This window comes from Meriones unguiculatus, chromosome 3 (genome assembly GCF_030254825.1).
Source record: "Meriones unguiculatus strain TT.TT164.6M chromosome 3, Bangor_MerUng_6.1, whole genome shotgun sequence".
In the NCBI taxonomy this organism is placed as follows: Eukaryota; Metazoa; Chordata; class Mammalia; order Rodentia; family Muridae; genus Meriones; species Meriones unguiculatus.
The window spans coordinates 100,168,217-100,185,278 of NC_083351.1; the positions used below are offsets into that span (position 1 = coordinate 100,168,217).

The 17,062-nt window shown below is 44.3% G+C and overlaps 1 protein-coding gene across 4 annotated transcripts in view; it reads right to left on the bottom strand.

Annotated features, from left to right (window-relative positions):
* Nucleotides 1-17,062, bottom strand: part of Ctnnd2 (catenin delta 2) — an 896,229-nt gene that overhangs the window by 378,198 nt on the left and 500,969 nt on the right. For all 4 annotated transcript variants that reach the window (XM_060380401.1, XM_060380399.1, XM_060380400.1 and 1 more), the window contains one exon: nucleotides 9,706-10,261. In XM_060380401.1, coding sequence (XP_060236384.1) covers nucleotides 9,706-10,261 — 556 coding nt within the window. The remainder of the gene's footprint in view (nucleotides 1-9,705; nucleotides 10,262-17,062) is intronic.

A 17,062-nucleotide genomic window follows, 5' to 3' on the forward strand; every position in this document is an offset into this window, starting at 1 on the left:
TAGGCAGCCAACACATTTGTAGACTTGACATCTGTCGGAAGAGACGTGAGTGACGAAAGGCTCAGATGTGTAGAGATCCAATTAGGTGCCTCTCAGGAGCTCGAATGAACCCTACATATACTTACTGCTTCTTTTGATTGCCTGAAAATCCAGGTTTCCTTCTTGGTCTCAATATCATTGCTTACCATAATGAATGTACAAAGACTCATTGGGATTAGCCCACAGAGATTTTAGATACTTCCATTGTACTTGATCTGCAGTGAGTATGTGTACTTATTCTATCTTTTTGTTGTTGTTGTTGTTGTCCCATTAACTTAATCATTATAAGGTAAAATGCTCTGAAGTTCGGAATAAACTCACCAACAACCCCCAAATCAGCTAAGCCTTCCCACAGTTGGCTGCTGAGGAGCTGGCATGTAACCTTGGTCCTGCCATCACAGCTACATGGCACATTCCTGTTTCTGCATCTTTCTGTTCCCTCTGAGTCTTTTTGTTCCATTCCGTGGTTTCTTTTTGCCATTCTAGACTAGACAGAGCAGCATTTCCCAGCAGATGTACGAGCCATCTCTCTCTGACCCTGAAGAAATAGTTACAGTAGCAGCAAACTGCCGGGCTCATTCTCCAGGCCACCTATTTCTCGAAGGACAAGGAAATTTCCTGGCATTTGGTTCATTTCTCGGTTCCCAGAAACAGTCCCGTTTTAATTGATTCCTCTTTAATTTTCTCTTATAGCCTCACTTTGCCTCCAGTCTCTGATGCTGTCAGTATTCATTCACATTCTCCTGGGGACTCATAGGGTAATATTCAAAGAGTCTTATTTGGATTTCTGTACAATTCATTCTTTCATAAATAAAAATTGCTTTTAAAAGATGCAACATGGCTCTGCTATGGTTTCGATATTGTTTGTCGGCAAGGGTCAGAAGTCAGAGGTTTGGTTCTAGGAATGGGTGTGCTCTGATGGCAACTGTGGAAACGTTACGAGGCAGAGCCCATCTGAAAGACAAGTCAGCCACTGAGAATGTCGCCTGTGGATGCGACTGGCACAATGTTTGTGGGACCTGGGTTCGACTCTAAGATAATGGTTTGTATGAAAAAAAAGAGAAAAAGAAAGAAAGAAGGAAGGAAGGAGGGAGGGAGGGAGGGAGGGAGGGAGGGAGGGAGAAAGGAAGAAAAGAAAGAAGGAAAGAAAGAAAGAAAGAAAGAAAGAAAGAAAGAGAAAGGAAGGAAGGAAGGAAGGAAGGAAGGAAGAAAGAAAGAAAGAAAGAAAGAAAGAAAGAAAGAAAGAAAGAGAAAAACACGGCTCCTGAATCTGTAGCACAATGTCTCACCATGTGACTTTCTTCCCATATGCTGTTCTTCTGAGGTGACCTGTCACATAGTGATTTCACCTAAGGGGCTCTCACTAGAGGCCAAGTCGATGAAGTAAACCCTTCATTGTCTTTCAGCCTCTAAGACTTTGACCTAAATTACTCTTTGTCTTTGCCAGTACTCAGATTCAAGTATGTTGCAAAAGCAACAGAAAATGAGCTAATGTAGTCAAAATACTCTCCTTGAGATGCATGAAAGGTCTGTTCACTCCTTCACTTGAGTGGGGAACTGTGTAAACCCCTCTGTAAAGTACATGTGACACAATGCACCTCAAACATTGCCACTTTTAACAATCCTTCCTTGACACCCCCACCACTACACGTCTCTCTCGTAGGTTTTCCTCAGTCAGATCCCTTCTGACATTAAGCTGTGTTCCACAGGTTTGTTCTGACTCACCAATACTATGAGTCTCAAGTCCTAGGTTCTGACCTGTATATATTTGTGTGCCCAAAAGAGCCAGACATTCTGACATGCTTAGTAACAAGACATAATTATGAAGTCTGTTTAACCTGTGGACATATTAAAGAAGGGACAGCTGCAATCTCAGAGAATCTTTTTTGAAGACTGCAATTGTCATTCCTTTCTTCTTCCTACACTGTAGAGCTAGCCAAGTATCTGAGAAGCCCCATTTTGTATCCCAATGGGCAGTGCATGCATTTTCCCTCAGACCTCTCAGGCTTAGGATTTCCTCTGCCCTGGAGACTCTTTTCAAGTTTGTACTTTCTTGCTCCTTCCTTCAAAGATTTGCCCTTATCCTCCCTGAAAAGTGTCCCCAGCCGCTCTGTTTCTGACCTCTGTATTCCCTAGTCCCTACCTATGGTTGTTCTCATCTAACCCCTGACAGAACATCAGTGCTAAGAACACCAGGGCTTTTCCCCTGCTGCTCACATGTGAGTCTGCAGCCCCCAGAAGTGAGCCTGGCATGAAACTGGTGCTCTCTAAATTCCATTGGTATTTCAGTAAAATGGCACGTAGCATTACAGAGCTAAGAAGGGATGGAACTATATGCCCACACATCTGTCTAGCTGTTAAATCTCTCAACCGCTGCCTTCTGGATTTACAGAACTCTGCGGAGTGTAACAACTCTTTCTCCTCCATCTGCAGTGAAGCTTACTGCTGTTTCACGTTTTCTGTCCTTAGATTCTGACATCACACAGACCTTCTGGGACTTCCCTTCTCTTGCTTTCTAACCTGCTGCTTAGGGACCTTTTTTCTGGACTTTTCCTCATTGCTCTGATATCAGAATGTGTTATTTGTAGATACTGTTTCCTCCCATTTCATGCTTTTGTTTAGCTAGATACATCACTCAAATATGGTAGGTTTTCTACGACAGCATGACTAGAAGATGGATTTTCCGAGGAGCTGCATGTTAGAGCATGTTTGATTTTTCTTTTATGATGGGAAACAGGCTCTGTGGAGGTTTGGGGTTAAGAATTATTCCCTCAGCTGCTCAGGCAGTACCTTGTGTTCTCTGCTGTCCAAAACTGCGACTGCTTAGTCAGGCAAAGTCTTTTATTTCTCTCCAGAGACACTGGGGTCTTTTCATCCTGGTACTTTGAATTTTCATGATGTGGAATAAGAAGTACTTTCAGTTGCTAACACAAGGTGTTTCTGAGGAAGTCACAAGCCCCGAGGTCTTCTTCCCTATGACTTTGTAATTTACCTCCTCTACTGCTTCTCCGAGACCCCAGTCACATGTTACATCTCTTGAGCTTGTCTTGGCTCTTCTTGCACTATTCTTATTTTCTGTTTCTATCCATTTATTCTCTACCTTCTGGGTTATTTCCTTAAATGTCTCCCAGTCATCTTATCAATTATTTTTTAGTTTTATGAGTTATGTTTTTACAGCCTAGAAGGATTTTCATGTTCTTTGCTCCTTCATACCCTATTCAGTTTTTATTTAATGAATTAAAGATCTTCCTAAATCCTCTTCAATGCCAGATATAAAGTTTTTGCTTATTTCTTTTAATCTCTTACATCCTTTAAATTATCTGTTTCTTCTAGGAGATAATTTATTTTTCTATTTTAGTCTCTCTTTTTCAAGCCAGTGATTCTTTCCCATTCCTCTGTAATCCTAACTAATTTATCATATTTGAGGAATAAGAACCCAGAGGCAGCTTTGTTCCATGGGGTGAACAGAAGTGTTTCCCACTAGGTGTGGGTTCCGAATGTAAATGTATGACAAAGGGAGAGGGTCTTGCAGGGCTGTCTTCTTCCAGAGTGATTGCTCTGCTTACCACCCTCCCACCTCTGTGTGCCTATGTGACTTAACCTCACTCGGGATGCCAACATTCAAATCAGGAGTCTAACTCTCACACTGTGGTTTAGTCAAGACAATACAATTTTTTTTTTCTTAGAGTAAGCCCTGGCCATTCTGACAGGAGAGGGGACGTAGAGGGAGAGATGGATGCTGATTTAGGGTCGGGGCAAACATTAACTTTCGATTCCTCCTCCATATCTTCAGCCCTTCAGAGTTCTCACAAGTCCCAGCTCGATTCAGCCTCTTAATTTCCAGTTTTAAGAAAACTTTTTTATTTGCTGCTTAGTGATAATGGAGTCTGTGTTCTGTCTCTCTTTGACTTCACTGCCTACTGTATCCTTACATTTGCACTTGGGGATCTTGTGTGAGAAACAGGGCAGCAAATGTAAGGCAGAGGCTACCTGTTGAAGCTCAGTTTCAAGACTCCAGCCATGAACTTCCTAAAAGAGGATGCTGAAAGCAGCACTTTCCCCATGAGTATTTCACCTGCACATTGATGGATAGAAATCAAATAGCAAGGTACATGTAATACAGATGCTGCATAAACTTAGCACACAGCTCTGAAGGATTTGGCTCTTCTCTGAGTTCTGGGCTGCTGGCAGATGGAGACTTGGACAGGGCTAGCATGAACACTGGAAGGACTGTGCTGGAGTCAAGTCTCTGCTTTCCTGAGGGTAAGGTAGGCAGATGCCTCTAATGGCCATGGTGGCTACTATAAAGTGGGGGTGCTGAGTTTCTGAAAAAGGTCAGAGTGTAGTAAATGGCCTTCACACCCCAAGTGGGTTGAGGCACAGAATCCCAGAGTGTACTCACCATACATGTGAGAGATGCATTCTCCACAAATTCAGATATCCCATGCAGGAACTGGTCTTCCAGTGCATAAGTCTGGGGACAGGGGTTGGGGGCAGGCTGGTGGAAATATAAGGGGTATGGTTGGATTGGAGAGCTTCCCAGGAGTCTCTTCCTAAGCTGTCTGCTGAGGTTATCTATATGGGATATGGGACAGAGCACATAAGCTGAGAGGAAATCTCCTTACCCAAGTCAAGGTATGGATTATGATCTCAAGCTGATCAAATAATAAGCAGAAATTGTAAATCGGAACAGGGATATTTTTAAAGTCTAATTTTCAGTGATGTCTAGTGCAATAAGCAGATGTTCATGAGAATCATCCTGGGTCTTGTCTGCAGGCTAAGAAAGCATCAGCTCCAGGAGGAGAAATGTAAAAACAGAAGGCAGGCCTTTCACCTCTGGGACCATCTCCTCCAGGAAAGATGTGGGGCACAGCAGAGGCTACACAGTCTTTGATCAGCATGTTCCCTTTTGTTAACCGAGTGAGACATGGAAGGCAGACTGAATGCTGTTTCCAAATAGCTAGAACTTGGGAGTTTACAGCACAAAGTCCACTCCATGTAGGACAGTTTACGTCCATTTGGCTGGAGTGTGAGACATCACGCCTTGACTAAATAACTTTCCATATAAGGTCAGTTCTCATGGAAATCACTGGTTAAGAATTTACATTTCATGTGTTATTTCTCTCTCAGAGTAAGCTTCTGAAGCCTGACAACTTCAATACATATTTACAACTTGTATTTGTATTTCCAACAGGATTAATTTGGCTCTAAACTCAGAAAATGAAAGATCATGTTATTTTCTTCACAAAAAAAGGAACAAAAATTGGCACAAGAAAAGTCATACTCAATAAGATGTTGACACATTTTTTGAGAGGCTTTTGTCTTTCTTCAAAATCAGTTAGAAATTTACTAAAAACTTATAATGGTGGCCAAAACAAACAAACAACAAGAACAATAAAAAACTTTATACTAAATATCTATGTCCTAACTATTTTTCTTTAATAACAGAAAAAAATCCTCTATTCATATATCATGTATAGCTTAGACTACTAAGACTCTATTCAAAATTGCCAAGGTTACATGGCATTCCTGTCACCTGCAGATTTGGGCAGGGAATACTTCATTGCTGAGGCCCTGCATTCATGTCTGTGGGCTGGAGGTAAAGATTACACTGCCTCAGTCGGTTGCTGGAGACCATGCAACACGAATGTCACAGAGAGTAGCACTCTAAGTGACACATGGCCAATGTTTTGTAGTACAGTGTGTTTTTTCAATATAATTTCGTTCATCATTAATATTTAATGTGCCCACTCATTGAGATAAACACATTTAATTCAATGTACATAAAAGTAAGTTAAGCGATGAGATTGTCAAGAGGACAATGGAAAACACAAGTCATGTCATTTGGAGAGCTTTCTATCATTTGTAAGTGATCAGCATTGAGTTCCACCCATTTGAAAGAAGTAGGAGATGGATGAAATACTTGGATCTAGGAGGAAAGAACAATCTCAACACCTTTCTGTTTGCTTGCTCAATACTCTTCACCCATCTTGCACAAAGCTCCCAGAAGAGTTGCTAACACACAGGATGGGTTTGCCAGCCAACGGCAGAGAGGACGAGATCACAAGACCTCTAGGGTGGGATCCACTTCCTCTTTTTTGTGTGTGTGCTATTTTCTCTTGTCATCCTTCTGAGGTCTCTCATCACCCAGTCATCTTTTCTGAACAAGCAGTGATGTCCTGGTCCTATGTGCTCTGTCCCATATCCCATATAGATAGCAATGCTACATTGCTCACTAGTTCCTCATTTACAGTTAAGACTCTGGGTCTTCTCAAAGAAGCATCCTGGGCATATATGAGATCTCACTAACTTGTCCCTCATGGATTTTCCCATCGTAACTAAGTTCTGTCTCATTCCACACTGGCTGCAAAACTGAAATTGGAGCATTTCTACTGAAAAATTGAAAAGGGTGGCTCATGACTGTAATCCTAGCACCCTGGAGGCAGAGGCAGAGAGACTGCTGTCTGCCATGAACCATCCTGGGCTACACAGTGACTTCTAGGCCAGCCTAGGCAGCAGTGTGACACAGTTAGCAACTCTCAACTGGAGCTCTGCATTTTGAGCACAGTGATGACTTGCCCTTTATATGCGACTACAGGATGTGGCATGCTTTTTAGTTCACTAGAGCTGCTCTGGCCTATTGCAATAATGCATGACTTCTTCCCAGTGCATTTCTATGCTTCTATGTTGGCTATGTGTTTAATCCACACTGGGGCATCTCTGAACTCTTGGCTAAGACACTCAGTCACTAAGAAGGTCCGTAGAGAAGGAGGATATGTGACTTCCTGCCAAAGTGCTCTCTGCAAATCAAGGCCTGAAATTCTTAGACAGCATCTGGCAATCGCTGATGTGCCCTTAGCTAAACAAAACAGGGCCTGAATAAAACATCCAACTTTCTATGTGACATGTGTACTGGGATTCTGGCAGAGAGCCCTCACCTGTAAAAAACGGGGTCTTCGTGTCAATTCATACCCCCCTAAACCTACATAAGTGCTTCTGAAAATTGCTCCAGCTCAGTCACTGATACTCCATTCTCTTGGAGGATCTTCTTTCTTACCATTATCACCTAGCTCGTGAGAAGATCACACTGGCATACACACACACACATACACACACAAATACGAATACACACACAGACACATACACAGAGACATACATACAGACACACACACACATACAAACACATGCACGTGTGCTGTTGTTCACCTTCAATGTAAGTACAGTTTCCACAGTTACCTTTATCTCTGATTACCGTAATCACACCCAAGTTACATTCTTGCTTTCTGCCTTTGATCCTCAAATTTCATTCCTAACATACCAGCCAGAGTAAGGCTGCTACAAACAAAGCCAGACTATGACAACTCTGCTCCTGCCCCCATTGACTTATATGGCCTTCCAGCCACTTGGCAAACTCCCATCCTCACCCATTTGGCCAAGCCTTCCTCCTGCTCACTGCTTTCCCTGCTGTGCACAGCAGGCTCACTCCCAGTCACCAACTTTTGAACTAACTGTTCTTTCACAACACGCTTTCCCATTTACTAGCAGGGCTAGCTGATTCACCACCTAAAGAAATACTCAAAAGTCACCTTCCAAGTCACCCTATTGAAAGTATTTATCTTACTTTTTGTTAATTTTCTGTTCTCTCTATTTGAGAGGAGGTTAAAGATGTCAGAGGATGCATTATCTGCAGAGACTGAATGGGTGGTGGTAGTATGCGAGAGAGACATAATGAAGAACCGTGAAATTAGTTGGTACCTTCTTTTGATACTTCTAGCTGGTTGTTGGTGACAGATTTCCATTCACATCTCTGCTAAGACAAAATCTACTTTGTAATTTCAATATATTTGTGCTCTTTCAATTAGCAAACCAGGTGGCTCCAAACTTCCTGGTGCTTGGAATGGTTTCAAACACATGGCATCAGATGCAGAGTATAAAAGCTCTGATATCTGTGCGCTCACACACACCACAGTCTGTCTCCTACATCTCTCTTGGGTCAGGGATTGCTATTTTCTAAATGGAATATGAAATCTTATTCAAATCCATCGTTCATACACTCTGACAGGATAATTTTGAACTCAAAACGACCAGTAGCAATTTGCATGAAGAAATCTTTAAATGAATATTTTAACATGTATGTTAAACAAATGAATTCAAACATTTAAAACGTTCACTGCAACTCTAAAATTAAGAGTCTTCAATAACATTTCTTTTTTTTTTCCTCACTAAGTAGCAAAAATGTAACATGGCCAGAAAATATGAAGAACAGATGGGAATATGCTGGTCAACTGGAGTTCTCCTTCTGGCCAGAGAAGTGTCCTCACCTCTAACCAACAGAAACTTGAATGCACACACTCACAGCCGCTGCCACCACCATGACCACCAGCAAAGCCTATGAAACATTCTTTGCACACTTTCAAGCACAAACCATTTCAAAATCCACTTGCGTTTCTAGATGCAACAATGCAGGGCACTGTTGCATTCTTGGTTACTGTATTTCCAGTCTCTAGACCTTTTCCCCAAGATCCCATACGTTGAGGCACCTGGTCACACTCTCTGCCTTACTGCAGGCGTACAATGTGACAGGCACATGTCTGTCAAACATAAGCAGGTGAGGGAAGAAATGGGAACCCCCACCCAACAAGCAAGCAAGCAAACAAACAACAAAACCATTATCATTTCCTATCGTCGGGTGAACACGGAAAGGAGCAGCCTTTACTAGTCTTCTGGAAGTCTTCTCCACAGTGGCTGGGGTTAAAGAGAGGATGTTCTGTGGGCAGCATATCCCAGCCTGCATCCCGCTAAGCTAGGCTGGTCCGTGCTGGCGATTACCGTGTTTGAATTAAAGCCCTTGGCCACCTGCCTTGTGCCTGCAACAAGTTCCTTTTTTTATCCTATTTATCTTCACAGTCATCTATTTGTGTCAAGAAAAGAAGCATATGAGCACAGCATCTGTTACTAGAGTCACAAAATCACCAAATACTTCTAGAAGGAAAGAAATAGGCAATAAATCCAGATTACTTGTCAGGTGTTTTAGCAGAGAGCATTAGTCTTTCAATCACAGTGGCTTGTTTAAACTGAGCATATGGCGTTAACAGCAGAGTCACAGCTTGGTCTGGTCTGTGACTGGGACAGGCACCACCTCTTTAGATTTGGCGGAGGGAAGCAGCCTCTCCAACTCTGGGATCCTCCTCCCCCTCCCCCCTGTCCATAATGAAACAGGTAACACGGAAGACACTTCCCCTATTGGTTACTTTCCTCTGCTGCTGAAACCCATTTAAGTTCTGATTCTGATTTTGGGGGGAAAACATAACTTTCTCTGGCAACTAACAGCGATCATACCCACTGGGACAGTTACTGAATTTCTTTATGGATGCAAGCAACAGGTCTGTGTGGCCCTACTAAATTAACCTTGTGGCTCAGTTTAAGTCTGCAGAGCTGGAGAGGAAAGAGGGAAGACAGGCAGGTGTTAGAGGCTGAGGGAACGCATGATAGGCACCCTTCAAGAAGGAGGCTGACAGTCTTTTCAAACAAGCCCTGGCATCCCGCACAGCCCCAGAAGGAGAAACCTGGCACCGAGGCATGCCCAGCCCTGCTGCTTGGATTCAGTCTCCCCGGTTCCCCCGCCGTGCGCCCAGGTGAGCGGCGCCAGGGCGCCAAGCCCCTTACCTGCCAGGCTGCCCGGCCTCTGGAGGGTGGCCGTGGCATACAGCTCCTGCGAATGTTTGCTGTACTGCTCGGACGCGTGGACCAGGCGCTTGGTGGGCGACAGGGTGGCGTAGGTGCCGATGGTGGAGCTCAGCTGGTGGATGGGCGAAGAAGAGATGGTGGACTGCACGGTGGGAGGCGAGGTCACGCGGATCGGGGACAGGCCGGCCGAGGACACAACGATGTTGATGGGCGAGCTGGTGCTGTAAGACTTGGCCAGGCGGCTGGGCGACTGCTTGGGCGAGGAGCCGCGCGGCGCGGCGTAGGCGGCGCCCTCGGGGGCCGAGCCTCCGCGCTGCAGCTTGGTGGGCGAGCCGCCCTGCGTGGTGGTCAGCGGGGAGCCCCCGCGCGGCGGCGCGGGAAGCGTGGAGCTGGAGTAGTAGAGCGCCGCGGCAGCGGGCGGCGCGTCCGGCAGGTGGAAGGCGCTGCCCAGGCTGGGCGCGAACGGCTCCCGCGGAGGCGGCGGCGGCGGCGCGGGCTCGGACCCCGCCAGGTGCCCCGCGCGGCCGGTCGTGCCCTGTGCCGGGAGAGCAGAAAACACGCGCGCTCAGGGGTGGAGGAGCAGCCGCCCGCCCGCCTGCCCGCCCCGCCCGCCTGCCGAGGACAACTTCTGTACCCAGAGGCGCGGGAATCTAGGCTGCGCTGGAGACGGACGCGAACCCACGCCCCAGTAGGTTCCCAGCTAGGTTCCTTTCCTAGGAGAAAGGAGCGGGCTAGCAGAGGCCAGCTGACTAAAAGGCGAGAGGCGTTCCAAGAGGTTTTAGTCACAGGAAAAAAAAAAAAAAAATTAAAGGCCACCCAACCGGTGATCTCCCAGAACGCCGTCTCTATCTGCTAGTTTTAATAAAAGCCCCAGGCGTTAAACGCTCCCATCATTTCAGGAGACACTTTCGGCCACCAAAAAAAAAAAAAAAAAAAAAAAAAAAAGACCGAATTGAATACTTACAAGAGGGACGTAAGAGATGTACTACTTAGATTTATTCTGCTGCTTTGTCATTAAGACTCTCTTTTGGGCAAGAGATAAACGGAGGGAAAACGCTACGTCACGAGAGTAAGCTTGGTTTCTTCAGTATTTAAAAAAAAAATCTAGAGGAGACATCAATTAAAATTGGAAACACCAAAAGCGCCAGCGCCCCCCTTTTCTGGATTTTTAAAGTGTGCTCTAAATGGCTCAGTATGTCGCCTCTCCCTGGTAGTAGGCTCCTAAGAGGCCCCACAGTTGTGTCTTCCAACTGAAAGCCAGTCGCCCTCCTTTACTTTAAGATCACAAAAGGCAAGGGCTGGGTGGAGTCAGAGGGCTCGCTGAGGGGGAAAACAGTTAACTTGAATCTTGCTTAGAGAGAAATCTGCATTAGAATGAAAACACTGGGACCTCAACTACTTCTAGGGAGAAGGTCTTGGTCCTCTAAGCTTCACCCAGGGCTGCAGAAAGGGTCTGGGGAGGGCCTGGTGTGACGCTCCCAGCTTTCATTGCCCAGTGTGTGAGACAGAAGCTGGAAGAGAAGGTTTTGGAAGGAAGAATGCTGGTTGGGCTGGGAAGGAAGAAAGGAACTGAGGGTAAGGGAGAAAGAAGAGCGGATAGATACTCTCCACACAAAAAATTCCAGTTGTGTCTCTGCCCTTTGGGATGGCATTTGGCAAGTGCGAGGCTGGGCGCTAGATCTGCACACACATAAACACACACACACACACACACACACACACACACACACACACACACAGCATTCCAAACGGTCTCTTGGATGTTAGGAGAAACGCTGAGGATTTAACAGGGCAGCATCAAGATCCTGTATTAAGACCAAATTGGACTTGGGGAGACATCTCAGTCATAAAATCCTGTCTCATGAGCTTGAGGAACCCAGTTTGATCCCTAGGATACACATTTGGGGGAGGGGCAATGAGGTTCCTGTTGCAGTTCACTATAGCAGCAGATAGTGTAAGCATCTCTGGGCCCATTGGCCAGCCAGCCCAGTGTAGGTTTTTTGGAGAGTTTAGAGCAATGAGAGACCCTGTCTGGGAGGGTAAGGTGTACAGAACCCAGGGAACAACACTTGGGGCAGTCTTCTGACTCCACCCCAACACAGGCACACGCACTCACACATACACACACAGTGTAAGCACAGCATTGTGTGCAGGAGACAACCATTTGTTGAGAGACATTCTCTGTGGAAGATGTATGTGTTTATTTCTACCACACACATTTGTTTATATATAATATGTATGTTTAATATAAACTTCATAAGCACATTATGTATCCCAATCTGAACTGGGATTATTTTGAGCTTAACAGTTGGAATAAAAGTAGAAAGCAAGCTCTGTGCACTTGTTCAAAGAAGTCTCTCTAGCAACCACAGCAGGACCTGATCCACAAAGAGATTGCAGTAGCATCTGCTGAGTAAATAAAGGAGTGGCTCATAAACTTGACCCGAGTTTTAAGAACATACAAACTCTGCAGAATCCCTGAATCCTGTAGCTAAGATCTAAATTCAACATGAGAAGCTTGGAGCTTCTCTCTCAGCAGTAACACTGAACATGGAACGTAACAGACTCGGGTTTCTCAAACCCACCTATAGGTGAAAATTGTCAGAGGGACTTCCTAAAAAAATATTGGAACAGCTACGACTTGCCCTAGAAATTTAATTCAGAACCATTGAAGGTGGGACCTAAGCAGCAGGTAGATGAGCCAGCATCCAGGAGATTCCAATGTCCCAACACATGTGAGAAACAGTTCTTAGACCTGTTGTTTCCGGAAAATGCTGTCTATTTACCTGGCACAGTGCTGCCTTGAAGAGAAACCTGGGTGGAGGCCAAGCTCCCTGTCTACATGTGCTCTCAGAGGGATTTCAGTCCCTTCCAAACTTTGAGAACCAACAATGGCAGACCATCTGGTTCTGGGGCCTGAAATGGACCCTGGGGTTGGTAACAATCTGTCAAGGAGGACAGATGGTACTGATCTAGAAAATTCTGGCAAGCCCACAGATATTTTCCTTCTGAGGCTCTACTATGTTCGTTGTTGAATAGGACCTCTGCAACCTGTGGAGAGTGGTGGAATTGCAAGTGGTGGAATTGCAAGTGGTGGAATTGCAAGTGGTGGAATTGCCTCATACAGGAAGATAGTGATGGAAACAATGGTAATAAGGGAGTACCCTGCTTACAAAAGAACTCTTGGTTATGCCTTCCAAGACACTAATAATGGCCTTATAATACATTAACGATGGCAGTACCAAATGGCATACTTTGTAATAAATACTGAGAAAGGTAGCTAATTTAAGTGCCGTTGTCCTTTGTCAGTTGATGGAGATATAAAGCTGGTCCGAGTGCAAAACATAAGTGATTGTGAACTGCTCAGCCCCAAACAGTATTATCACAATGCCTCCTCTGAAAGCTTCGGAACATCATGGAAGAAAGGCCAGAAAAATTATAAGAGTTGGAGAACAGGGAGGAATGCTATGAAATAGCGTCTTCTAGGCACAATGGGGCCATTACAACAGTAACTCACAGCAGCTCTGGCTGCCCGCAGAAGACCTTAATAAGATGAAGCCAGTCCCAATGTGAATAGCAGGGCACCTGAAAAGGTTCCACCCAGGAGACACTGAACGGTAATCCTTGCTGGGGAATAGATCTTCTGTTTTCTTCGGGAGTGTGGTTCTAACAGACTCTCTATGCTCCTGGCGATGACCCTACACTGATGCCCGCACAAGCAACACTAACCGGACTGGCTGGATTTCACACAAATGAGAAGAGGACATGAAGCTGCATGGAATGTGTGGGGTCGAGTTAGAGCAGGGAGCAAATAAGGGTGAGAGTGGCCGCTGTGTAGGAATATAAAACATTGTGTGCATATATAAATGTAACTGTCTGATTACAGTAGATGGAAGCTTCCATAGAGACCTACAACTAGTCAAAACCCACAGAATAAATGACTGTGGTGTGCCTAGCCCCATTTGGTATATTTACAAAGCAACCCATATATTTAAGGTTCAAGGATAATGGCTGAAGGAAGTGGTAAGACCGTAAGAGCCAGAGAACAAGGTGGGATGTCTGCTGGGAGACAGTGTCTTTTACGTGACAGAGAAGCTGCGTCCATGAAATCTCAACCGTATGGCTCCCTAAAGACGATCTGCAAAATGATCACAAAAGGTGGCCTCCCAAAATGTCCATGTGGATGGTGGAAACCTCACACCCCCCCAAACCCCCATGAACTGCTCCAGCCTCTGAGAGGCAGAATCACTTTCTCCATGGATGAACACCCTGATAGAGTATTCAATCCTAAGGGGTTTTGCCTAATTACATGTACCTGTGAACAACACCAGGTGGACTTGGCCGAGTCTGTGGTGTGTGTGTGTTGTGTTGTGTGTGTGTGCATGTATGTGTAAAACAGTACAGAAGAAGAGGTCATACATCTGACAGGTGGCCCATGGGAAACACGGAAAGGGAACAGTAGAAATAATGTAAATAGATTTCACTTGTAAGAAATTTTTGAAAAAAATAACTTAAAGGAAACTAATTTAATTAATAATCTAATTTACCAATAAAAGAGAATAATTACTGAACACATATATATTTACATGATGTGTATCCCAGGAAAGCTGTGTTTTGTAAACACCTTGCCTTTCTTTTGATCTGTTGGAATGTCCACTCTGAGAGTACTAAGTACACTGAATATTAACATCTACAGGGTTTCCTTAAATGGTCCTGAAATCTGTAGAAATTTTGGAATATTCCACATTACCGCGAGACATTTCAAAAGCTGAGGTGCCCAAGTCAAAAATGGGCACATGGGAGGATCTTGGCAAAACTCTGTAGAATTTTTAACAAGGGAAAGGATAAAGAAGCAATAACATATTACATTCTCTCTGAGGCAGTAAGTGGTACTAAAACACCAATTTAACACAGCCTGCTGTTTCCATGTGTTTAAAAGTCTCCATCACTGGACCTTCCCAGGATGCCAGCCATATTGTACCTGTTGAGCAGCACAGACCCATGCACTTGCATTAGGCCTGGCAATATCCCAAACTGGCATGTCCCAATAAGGCAGTCACAAGGCAGACAGGCTCACTGAGTGCTTCAAATCTGCTCGTCAGTGGAAGAGCTGGATTTAGTGTGCATACGATTAATCCCAATGTGCACAGCCACATGGAACTGCGGGTACCTTATTGGGCTGCACAGCTGCACAAGCTCATCTGTAGCTCATAACAAACGGTCCAGAGGTGCTGTGGTCCATCACGGCGGCTGATGGAGTAATAAATTTCCAAGAACAGCTCATCATTTGCACAAAAATGGGAATCTGGGAGCATGCATCGACTTCTGTTTCATTGTATAAATTCACTTAGTGACTCTCAGCCAGTTTGGGAGACAGAAGGCTGCGGTTCAACTCTACTTCACAATTCACCATTCAAAGAATGACTTATTATAACCCTTTTTTGAATTAAAAACAATACACTCTAGATGAAAAGAACTTAATTCACTCCTATAAGGGTTCAGGTGTATCCCAAACATGAGCTCCTACAATTAAAAACAAAATATATAAGTCTGCTTTTCAAATTAGATGTCAGGAAAAATCAGCCTGTTTAAAAAAATTGAGGATTGGACTCAATTCCGTCGCGATACTTGAACTTTTAAAAGCAATGAGAATGGGAAGAAATGTGCTATTGCTGAAGAGGCTCTTAAAAAAGAGTGACTCAAAACATTTAACTTGAAGCAAAGTGGGTCGTGATGCTGTCCTTGATCATGGTTCTGGATGCCGGCAGAGACCTTCCTACCTGTGTCTTTCTTCTTGTTCCTTGGATCAGTCCCCGTAGAGGGCGGGATCTGTTTCTTTGGAACTGAGAAGGAAGCAGCTATCAAGCAGGTGATGTGATTGAACAGTTTCTGAAAGGCTGGAGCTGGGCACATGCTCAATGTAGCTCTGTTTTATCTTGTTATTGTTAGAAAATCCTCAAGGAAAATCGAAACCATAAATTCATAAACGTTTTTATAAAACAAGCATTTCATCTGTTTGTATGTAAATTTTGGTTACAACAGACTTAGTATATACTGCAGTTATAAATTTTGAATTCTATTTTTGTGTTTGTTTACATGGTGTGTATGTGTGTGTGTTTGTGTGTGTGTGTGTGTAGTACGCATTGGTTTATTTTGACCTTCTATGTAGTTATGTAATGGACTCATGCCTTTTTGCTAGACCTGTTTAATAGAGGACATATTTTCCAATCACTATAGAAATACAATTGGATTTGGAAGTTAGACAATGCACACATGGCTTCCAAACAGGCTTTAAGGAAACAGAGCACAGTCACTAACTAGAGCAAGGGTCCTCAGCCTGATAAAACATGTGCTATCCGAGCAGGCTCAGCAGTTCTTTTGAACGCAGTCCTTTACTTTTATGTTATTTCATTGTATTTTGGTGCAGGGTACATTCTCTGGCTCACAAATATGATACTGTTCTGTTTTGAAAAAAAAAATGGAGACCCTAAAAATATGGTGATTTTTGGCTAATAAGTTGTATCAGCCTCAACAGTAAACAGTTGCTTCCTGTTTTTCACTCTGAATCATTTACGTAAGAACCAGGATGGCAAAGAGGTCACAAAGGGGATGTTTCTTGAAGGTTGGATGCTGATTTTATTCTGTTTTGCTGGAATTCTGATGATATAAACAAAAGAATGCACAGCAAAGAGAGAAGAAGACAGAAAAATGCCAGTGCTCACAGCCAGCCCTCAAGTGACCACACAGGAAATCTGAAACCACAAGCTCTCAGGAATCTTGAGTTCCAGTCACGAGTACACCATGACACTAAATGACGCCACATATTTAAAACAGGTCTCTGATTTATGACAGTAGTTGTGAGGACACATTGAGACCTGCCAAGTATGCTGAAGTAGCCAGCAGCAGCCCTGCTTTGAGAGGAGTGATGTTTACCCAGAATGTTAGGCAGCTAGGGCAGTGAAGACAGGAATGGACAACGGAAGTCACTGGTTGGTGACTTCCCAAACTGAGTGATCCTCATGACTAGCCCTCACAGTCTGCTCTCTCCTTTTTACCTTATGTTGGCCTTTTTCAGTTTCCTGTAGTTACAACACATGGGCAGATTTAAGGTGTCCCCTCCTAAGTTCAGAGACAGCTCTGAATGGTGGTGACCAAGTCTCTATTGGCAGAAGTGTTTCTGGGTCAGGACAGGGTCATGAAAGTAAAGCCTGGACACTGCATTTCAGAGGAGGCAGAGGCTCTACATGTGGGCTGTCAAGAGAAGTGTAGGAATATATCCCTAGTTTGCATCAGGAAGGACTTGGGCTGGCATTTGCAGGAACTATCTTAACACAGT